General features: G+C 38.5%; 1 protein-coding gene across 1 annotated transcript; it reads right to left on the reverse strand.

Annotated features, from left to right (window-relative positions):
* Positions 1–223: 223 nt before the first annotated feature.
* MSX1 (msh homeobox 1) lies at positions 224–2,694 on the reverse strand. Its single transcript, XM_044056210.1, has 2 exons — positions 2,055–2,694; positions 224–1,347 (listed from the first exon to the last, which is right to left on the reverse strand). The coding sequence occupies exons 1-2, from the start codon at positions 2,491–2,493 to the stop codon at positions 923–925; spliced, it is 864 nt and encodes a 287-aa protein (XP_043912145.1). The 5' UTR covers positions 2,494–2,694; the 3' UTR covers positions 224–922.
* Between the last annotated feature and the right edge of the window lie 7,714 nt (positions 2,695–10,408).

The following is a 10,408-nucleotide window of genomic DNA, read 5'->3' on the forward strand; positions in this document are numbered from 1 at the left end:
AAAGTTATACGATAAATATGTTATTCCTCACAACGCCTAGTCGTTAGCACTAACCTCACATTTTGAAGGGTAACATTAATGTACTACCCTACCCCATCTCTGTTTAATGATAAACTCATAATTAATGGAGAGTGTTTTGCTGCACCAATGACGATTGGTTAACCATATCACACACGTAAAATGACTGCCGTTTTAAATAAATAAATCGTAGGAAACACATAAATTTGGATTATAACATTAATTTATTTAACAAATATAGTAATATAAATGATATATTTTTTAAAATATACATTATTTTACACTGCACTTGAAATCCCTTCCAAAGGGACATGAGCATCCATCAAAACAACAAACAGGCAATGCTGTTAAACAGAAAGTGAAACTTTCTGAACTTAAATCATCCCCCTTTTCAGGGAAATACAGCCAGTCCCTTTTACTTTTGAAGACATTTTTGAGATGTTCACAGGCATCATCACCCCCTGCGCCAGTCTTCTTCCCAAACAGTGTTTTGGAAAAATGCTGCCTTTACAAAAAATGTGGAAATAACATTTCAATACTTGAAAAGACATTTGAACAAGACTTTACATAGGTATCAGTTAACACATTTGAGGTCAATAAAAGGAGTACCAATAAAGATAAAGATGAGTGCCCAGCAATAACCAAAACCAGGCGAAGTCCAATGTATCTAAAAAACAAACCTCATGAGACAGAGCTTGGAATCCACTGGGCGGAAACAGACCTCTTGCTAACCAGGTTAGTACCATACTCGTGGTAGATAGTGTGCAGCTCTATAAACGGTGAATCCTGAGATCTACCTAGGTTAGTTATGGTGCACGGTGCTTTTCTCTATGCCCACGGGGCAGCCTTAAGTAATTAGAAAAGTTGAAACTTCAGAATGGGTTGGGGTACCAGAAAGCAACTTCTATGCAATGTGATACATGCCATATCCTACATGAGCTGTGTACAGTCCTACTGACGGCACTGGCAGGGCTGGTCTGTGAAAAGGATGGGAAGTCCCATACAGTGAAGTTGCTGGAACTGGAGTCCCAAGAGGAAACGAAATCCCGAACGCTGGAGGCAGCATGGGCTTTGCTGCCATTTTCAGTTTTTCCAGTTCGGCTTCTTGCAGCCGTTTGGCTTTTGCCCTGCGGTTTTGAAACCAGATTTTAACTTGAGTCTCTGTGAGGTTGAGAGAATTGGAAAACTCGGCTCTCTCTGCGATGGAGAGGTACTGCTTCTGTCTGAATTTTCGCTCTAAAGCTAGAAGTTGTGATGTGGTAAAGGGAGTTCGAGGCTTTCTGTTCGTTTTGTGCTTTCGGAGAGTGCAGGCCGGTGGGCTCATTCGTCCTGACAAGAAAATGAAAATTATTTACTATATATAAGCATCAAACAGCCATGACACAATTTCGCCAATTTATAACCACAAAGTAGTCACATGTGTTACGGATGTCTGTCCTAATTAAAGAATCATAAATGTAATTCTAAGCAAAAAAGTCTTCCGAGTTGTAAAAACGTAATACAATGTTGTCATTTTTGCAGCTCACTACGAAAACGCTTCTTGAACCAATTCGCCATACTTTCCATCACCAAACGTAGCTCACATTTCATGTGCTTACACTTTTAAGTCATGTTTATCTAACAATGTTTAGAAAGCTGAGGAAATAATTTTAAGTAAAAGTAAACGTAAAGCATATGATAATGTCTTCATTTTTTATAACTGAAGGTGAAAACGCTTCTTGAACCACGTTCTCCGTACTTTGTTTCCCAAAAAAGTCTGGCTAGCTTACATTCATGCGTTTAATCATTTAACTCAAGGCTTTTCTAAGAATGTTTACAAAACTGATCAACTGTGTTTCAACGCATCACAGCCTAGTATTACATTGTTCAAAGATAAAAAATAAAGAATATAGGAGAGGTGGGTTTCTTAACATCAAAATAAACTAGGTGAGTGATGCAAAACAGTTGGAAGTTTAAATGGATTTAGTATAATGGCACAAAATGTAACTGGTACCTGATAAACGTCAAACGATTATTCCAGTCAAATAACTACTTACTTGAAGGGGGAGGGGACAATCTTGGACTTTGCATCCAAGGAGTGCGTTCTTCTTTTTCTGGACTTTCCGACTTGAGGACCGCATCATCTGGCATTTTTATTAATCCTGCTACAGAAAATGGGTTGCTTACAGAAAGCGGGGATACAGGGGCCTCGGGGATTGGGATAGATCCCACCCTAGGACTCCGAGTGAGCGAAGAGATACACGTCGTTCCTTGTGCATTCGAAAGTTCTCTTCCAGGTCTACGATCTGCCATCAGTGCCTCCACACTAAAGGGTAAAACCGCTGGAGAAAGTTTGACTTTGCCAATCGTGCCATCTCTTCCCGCAGTAAGCTGCATCGGTGCCTCATTCTTGCCAAATGAATTGCCCGACGGTTCTTCAAGTTTCACTCCAATCTGCAAAGGGGTAGTCATATCAGCTGCGGCACCAGGGGCCATACAGAGTTGGTTTACCAAAAAATGTTAGTTATGCCGAAAGAAAGGGGAGTGATAAAAACACAGAAGTACTCCAAAGACCCTTTCACATCATCACCATGTATACTGTCCCCGCAGGCTTTCCATCTAGAACATATAAAGTAAGACAAGGAAATGTATTGACCAATCAGATAGCAATGGGCGTCACCACAAATTGCAATTGGTCAGTGGCTCCTTAACCTGTTCTCTCTCTAGCTCCAAGTTTGCACAAACTTCCGTACAACTTAGTTTTCCAGAACCATAAATTAGACAGAAATGGTTAAAGTCAAATTACCTTTTAGCTGGGATAAGATGTTAAGTACAATAGTTTGGGTGTTTTGTGTCCTGTTTGAATGAAAAAGTTCAAAGTGTCAGTCAGATAAAGTAAGATGAATCAACAGCATTTCTTTAAACATAAATAAAATACAGATTCTAGGGAGAAATTCAAGGTTCTTGACTTGAGTCATTTTACACAGCATAGAAGCGCTTGAGAAAAAAGACTAGATGTATTTTGGGTAACAGGGTTAAGACATTATTGCATAAAACTGTCAGCTTTTTCTATAGGAGTCCAAATTTCTGGCGCGACACACACAGACAAAGCGTAGAAGTGGACAGTTGTGCTGTCGACCCGTAGAATTGTTAAAGTATGACATAGTCCATTTGTAAAACAGCTGCACGCCATCAAAATGTTCAGTTTCAACGTGAAGTTGGATAAAAATTCCATTTGAGAAGTCACTTGAAAACTAGTATTTATTTCATAAATAGTGAGATTATAATCACAGTTGTACAATTCCGATGCTGATGTGATGATAATGATGATGTGGATGACAACAGTAAGGTACAGAAATGCAACAGTTCAGTCAATTCCCTTTCCGCATCAGACGCCAAAGCCGGTAGCAGGCTTGACCGGGGAGGGCTCTCGTGCAGGTAATTCTGATTGGCCCACTTCTGGGACTGTTCAATTTTTGCTACCACTCATTGCCCCATTAACTGCTCTGCGGTTTATTTATCAGTTATCAACAGTCTGGGAGGGAAATAGAGTTATACTTTGTAATATAAAGGCGAGAGGAAATCGGGCTTGTTGTCACCAGGAAAGTAAAATGAATGGATGAAAATCTGTGGCTGCCCGACTGTGTATTGTGTGTGTGTGTGTGTGTGTGTGTGTGTGTGTGTGTCTATCTATAGATAGATAGATAGATAGATATAGCACCATATGCCGTGAAGGACTTGGCAAGTTTATATATACGTAAATGTATGCATTGTCTACAGAGGCAAAAGTTTCAATCTTAGAAAAGGCAGAGGTTTTGGAAGTCCTCTTTGCTTTTACAGAAATACTATTTTGTTACAAAACTTTGTTCTGAACACTTTAAATAATCCATAGTGGACACATTCCCAACGCATAATGATTTTGTCTAATTTCAAGCTGCCAAACCAATCTATTCGTCCCTTTCTTTAGGAAGCGTCTGCATTGCTAATTGTGAGTATCAACAATCTGTCACGATTAGTCAGCGCCTCTAATGGGCAGACAAGTTATGTTGTTTTTAGGCGCCAGTAGCGGCTTGATCAAAGGCTTCAGCTTCAGGGAGACTATTGAAAACGTTAACCCGCATCAAGAGACCATCCCGCCCTCCCCTGTCCGCCCTAGCCCTGGGACATCAACCTATTCAGGCTGAAAAATAAAATAGCTTTCCTTAAGCATCACAAGACATTTTCCCAAGATCTTACACTTAACAGTTTTATGGTATAACTACTGGATTAATGACCGTCCACACTCAAGAGCTTCCACGCATACATTTCAACTGTCAAAAATTTCGCTGAATGTCCACATTTTTACTTATATTTTTTGATATATTCTTCATAAAATTAGTTGTTTTCTGGCAAATAATTGAAGTCACAATATAAATGGCAGACATCTGAGCTTCAGGCTTCACGTCCTTCAGAAAAAAATGTGTGTTAAATCATATGCAAAAACGTCCTGATTTTGGACCGTAGACGTGTGTGTGTGTGTGTGTGTGTGTGTGTGTGTGTGAGATGTGCAGATGTAGATAAGCTGACATACAGTCTGTAACGGTGTCTCTATGTGTCTTCTTCAGTGTGCTTACACATACACCTATGCATATCACGGGTTTTAGATATATAGTCTATTTTCCGCCGAAACACCGGACATAAAAAGTAACTCTTTCTTGTTCACTAGTTCGCTTGACAAAACAAATCTGTCGTCTATTATTTAGTTTTATAAAGGTTATAGCACTTGAACCGTCGTCATTTCTTCCTCTTTGCTTTCACTAAATGACACTACATTTCACTTCACGTGAATATGGCAAAAAGTACATCTTATAATTGGCTAGAGTAATTATTTTCTTCTACTTTCATTTAATACGATATACCCCAGGTCGTTATAGCCGCTAAAACTCTTAAGGTCTCACCTGTATATCTCGCTCAGAAGAAGAAGAAGAAGCAAATAATAATAAGCAGAGCTATTTTTCTGTCGTGGAATCTAAATGATGATGATAATGAGATAATGATTTAGGGCAGTTTTTTTTGCTTGCCGTACATAAAATTATGTTTAGAACAAATGAACTATACATTTTGTGATGTTGCTGGTTTAATATAAGTTATTTTCACATTCACTGCTAGTTTACTTTGCTAAACACTTAATGACTGAAATAAACACTTAACGCTTTTTCACACAAAAACATCTCAGCAAATAATGCAAGAACACAGAAAGGTCAGAAGCCTGCACGTTTACTGGTTGTGTTTCCATCAGCTTTTTTGACATGCACACATTAAAATTACAAAAGCATAAGGATGTCCAGATATTTCAGTTACCCTTAATCATGTGTCATCATCATCAAGTGTCCCACATTATGAAGCGCAACCTCTTAATGCAAGAAACCTGGATAAAACCTAAAATAATGGGAGGACAAAGACCCAAACATAGGGATATACTTTACATATTGCTCTTATAACCTTAGAAAGTTTCTAGAATAACATTGTTTATGTTAGCATTCTTTTTCTGAGGATATGAACAGATAAACTCAAATGTGTGTCATTATTTAGTGACTTTAATCCTTAGTATTTTACCAAAAAAAAATTGTTCCTGCGGAACAGATCATTCTGCGAAATTCTAGACAGCTGAGCGGTATGCCCGTCATCTCCAAATTACCGCTCACAATGTGCAACAAATGGGTGAAATGTGGAACAGTTGCGCAACTTCAACAAGCTCACACCACGGTAAAATGCATTATGTATACTTGGAAATGGTTCTTTTGATGAATTAGTTCGATTCAACATTTTTACCATAGATATTTGTTAAACGATTCTTAACAATAAATGAAGGCACTTGCAGTGTGGAGCAACACAAGATATTTTTAAGACAACTTTAGGAACGTTCCCCACGGATGAAATGTACAGATAAAAGATGATTTTGTGAGATACGACATTCATTTTGGCTCTTAGAAATGTATATTACAGTGCGATGGTAATTTTCTGCGCTGTCTAGGTGCCATTTATAGCATACCTCTTAGTGTAAGAAATCTGGACAAAGCCAAAAATAATGAGGGGACAAAGGCCCGAAAATAGGGCTTATTTTAAATATTGCTCCTACAAATTTAGAATTTTGCTAGAATAATAGATTTTGTGATAGCGTGCACGTTCTGAGGGATATGAAGTCTGAAACTTAAAAAAGCCTGTTGCTATTTAGTATATTAGATTCAGTATCTTTAGCTCTTACACTCGCTCATCAATGATCACGACACGCGCACATTTTGTCAAATTGCTACACGTCGTGTTCATGGCATGATACGCTTTTGTGAAAAAATGCTAAAGAGGTACGCATTTACCGCTGAAGTCGTGTTTCAGTACATCCCTGGAAATGGATTGGAAATATCAAAGCCTGAATGAATGAATGAATTAATACACCTGCAAGCAGCAGTAGGACTTTCGGTGTTCTCTTCACATGTGCATTTAGGTATACGTATTCATTAAATCACACAACTTACAGCCAAGTTTGGGAAATTTCAATGGAATCAAACTATTATCAACTTTTTTGGAATATAATATGAACTGTTAGTGTCCCAACATCCCACAGACAATCTACGCAGAATGAATATTTCTATATAATTTCTACCTTCTACTTCCATTACTGTCAAACAATTCACCTCAAATGACAGACTCATTTGCAGACTTCGTTTAATTACTGAGAGCTCCCAGATTCACTTAGATGACTCAGATTGCAATTGGGACCCTTTTGTTACTTAGACACTATGTTACTCAGCAGGAATCCGGCGCTGAATCTGACAATATCGGACAATTAGCATCCCAAACAGAGACTACTGCTTATCAAGTTAATTTATGACCAAAGTCAATCTCTGTCTGGTGTTTTATTTCTGTTGGAATGCAACAAATGAGGGCTAAAGCAACAGTCACTTCAAGGCATTGTCAGCCTTTTGTAAACTGAAAAGCTTTGATTTCTTGTGGCCAAAACGTGAAGAGTTCTTTCTTGAGGCAATCAAAACTTCTGGAGATAGCCTATCAGCTTTAGGATCCACAGCATGTGTGTGTGTGTGTGTGTGTGTGTGTGTGTGTGTGTGTGTGTGTGTGCGCGCGTGTGTGTGTAAAACTAAAGACATACTCGTAACGTTTGAAACTTTAAAACAATGATTCTGGCCTTCAGAGGCATAGTTCTCAATCTTACATAACCAAAATGTGAAACATTACCCCTCATAATGTGCAAATAGGCAAAATGTGGAACACTTACTAACAGCTTCGACTAGGATGCTCACCTGATGGTTGAAGGTCTTACTTTATACGTATAAAAAGTTCGTTTGATGAATTAATATGATTCGGTATAAATAAACATGGTTATCGGTTAAAATAATCTTTAACACAACCTGTGACAAACACTTTCAATGTGGAGCTGTATGAAGCATGGACATTCTAAGACTCAAAATGAGGAACGTTCCTCATAATGTGGTACACTTGAGAGGTATGTTACTTTAGAAGTTATAGTAGACAGGCATTCATTGGAATATTTTATTTCACACAAATGCACATCCGAATGGTTTACCAAATCAGTGCACCTTTACACATTTTTAACTTTATTATGCAGTTTGATAAATTTGCAGGGAGCTGGGATCAGTCCAAAGGGCTAAAAATGACATTATTATCAGAACAGCAGAGTATCTATGACCAAAATTATTTCAGAACAATCTCCCATTGCACTAACAAAGGGATATGGCACACTATCGTCTTTGTTACTCCGGGTACGTAAAAAAAAGGACACGCAATAACTCACCTGCTTTCTACCCTTATATGCTTCCCCTATTCTAACCAGCTTAAATAAAACAGATTTAGTAAAACTGGAAACATGCTACACTAACATAAATAAATTTTCAACCAACTCCCTACATAGAACTCATCACTGTTCAGCCTTAAAACAACTTAACTGGATAGAAGTACACCAGTACCCCACATTCACCTAACGCATCACTGCCCACAGACTAATACACCAACCAGATAAATCTCCTTCTCTCCGACATCTGCTCCAACCCTACACCAATACTCGAGTCCTCCGCTCCTCAAATAAATCCCTTCTAAACATCTCCAAATCTAACAATAGCGCCGGCGACTTTCTCTACTCCAGTTACATCTCCAAAATGTGGAACAATATCCCTCAGTCTATTATAACTACCACTACCAACCTCTCCCACTTAAAAAAAAAAAATCTTAAGACTCATATGTTTAACAACTAGCTCTGCCCTTGCTTTAGCCCTGGCTAAGTCTTTTCATCCTGTTCCTCAGCATCCAGTAAGTTCACCTACTCATTTTGCAGTCCTTCCATTTATAACCACCAGATATAATTTATACTTATCTGTTTGTATAATCTTCTTCTTCTTCTTTCGGCTTTTCCCGGTTAGGGGTCGCCACAGCGGATCACCTGTCCGCTCATATGTTCTAATAATTATTAATTACTGTTCTATTTATACTGTCCCACCACCCTCCCATCCCCACAATTAATTAGCCACAAATCTACTCTACCCACTTTCACCCCCTACTAATATCCATATTTCTTCCCTCTTCCCCCCAATTTTCTCCTTCCTCGTCCCTTCACTAACTTTTGTCTACACTAGACTGCTTCTGTCTTTGCTCTAGTCCACTTTACTAGGAACTGTATGTATGCTTTGTACTGTGCTAATTTACTTTGAATTACTGTGTGTATATATTATTTCCTCTCAGTCCATGTGCCTTTTGTGATTTACACTTTGTATGAAATTGTATTATGTAAAACTTCAACATAACGTTCGTAATCTGTTAATTTGTCTTTGGAGCTTTTCTCCCCGGGCCTCTGCTGAAAATGAGCTATCACCCAGTTGGACTTTCCCGGTTAATAAATGTTAAATAAATAAATAAATTAAACACATAAATAAACACACAGTATCACCAAAACATGTATAATAACACTGCACTGTCCCTTCACGGTGCAGAACTCTTTGCTGTCATGATTGTTTTATCATATGGTAGGATAGGGTTTGACCACTGCAACGCATGCTTTTTCCCAGTTTAAATATGCTATACCTGGTAATTATAAGTAAAGAAGTTAAAAGTATACATTTTAACCACCTCTATAACTGGGAACCACTACTGTCCCAAGGCACTGTACTGCTGAAAGGAGAGGTCAAAAGTCCACAAAAATGATAAAACCAAATGTGTGTGTTTGCATTTATTACTTGTGACTCTCTGTGTGAGTTTAAAGACATGACTTGACAGTGGTCTGTTGTTTCTGTCGAACACACCTCACCTCCTGTAGACAATAACAACGTTAAGTTGCATTTTCCACTGTTCCGAGTCGTCCCTTGGAAATTGTGGCATCATGTTAATCGGTAAGAGTGACTGCAGGAGCTGTTGCTCAAAAGACAGCATTGTCTCTTTAAGAGGGGCAAGCAGAATGGAATGCGCGTTTTCAAGTGGCCCAAATTAATTTGATCGCGACATTATGATGCACTTGGAAAAGATGAAAGCGAATGCTGGACGTCTCCTCCAAGATCTCTATAATTACAGATAATATATCCTATTTCAAAGCAATTAGCTCAATCAGGCGTAACGAGGCACTTGGCTGCCAGAGAGTAACAATGCCTTACGGTTATTTAAGCTTTAAGATGTCAGGCAGGCTCCAAGGCTCTGTGCTCCAAAGAAAACTTGGCTTGGCTGGTTCAACATGGTATATACCTAGTCTGTTCACCGGAGAGTAACACTCCCCGATGTCTGGTATAGATATTATTTTGTTAAAGCAGGCAATGAGTCGGTCATCAAAATTTCAGTTTGTGTTACAAATGACATAAAAGACAGTAGAAAACTAATTACGAAATGGGAAAACAAATATGAAAATGCTAATTCATTCGTTTGCTGTTGCACTCTGTTTTCTACACTTCATACCGAATGTCTGCTTTAAGCAGATCTGCAAAGTGCGTGTATATGTGTGAGACAGAAATTGTTTTTATATTTGTTATTCAAAATGCCACTGTAATCTCCAGTATTGTTTCCTCTTTTCATTTGTTATTGTCCGTTAGTTTTACTATATTCGTGGATCTTTTTTATTTGGTGGGACAGCGGGCTGGAGGAGGCTGGAAGGAATGCTAGGACGGGATAAAAGGATGTTAAGTACTTCTTCATATTATTAATATATCTCCTCGTCTCCGTTGCACTACTAAACAGAAACCCTCCCAATGTGGCACAGAGCTAGTTTTCTTTTCCCTTCAGTGGTTTAGTCACACAGTTCAGAGACAAATACATATCTTTTAGCAATGTCGTGTACACATATGGTTGTGGATATTAGAAACGCAAATATATAACGGCTAATACAGAGGGGGAGAGCCAACGTAAAATCTGTCACCTTCAGACT

The sequence above is a fragment of the Protopterus annectens genome, chromosome 14.part0 (assembly GCF_019279795.1).
Source record: "Protopterus annectens isolate FY-2018-M chromosome 14.part0, PAN1.0, whole genome shotgun sequence".
NCBI lineage: Eukaryota > Metazoa > Chordata > Ceratodontiformes > Protopteridae > Protopterus > Protopterus annectens.

What these genes read in the sequence shown, in the direction of transcription:
- MSX1 (XM_044056210.1), bottom strand. Translation starts at nt 2,493, where the DNA reads ATGGCCCCTGGTGCCGCAGCTGATATGACTACCCCTTTGCAGATTGGA. An exon ending in ATTGTCCCCTCCCCCTTCAA is followed by an intron (nt 1,348 to 2,054) that starts GTAAGTAGTTAT and finishes TTTTCTTGTCAG; the next exon opens with GACGAATGAGCCCACCGGCC.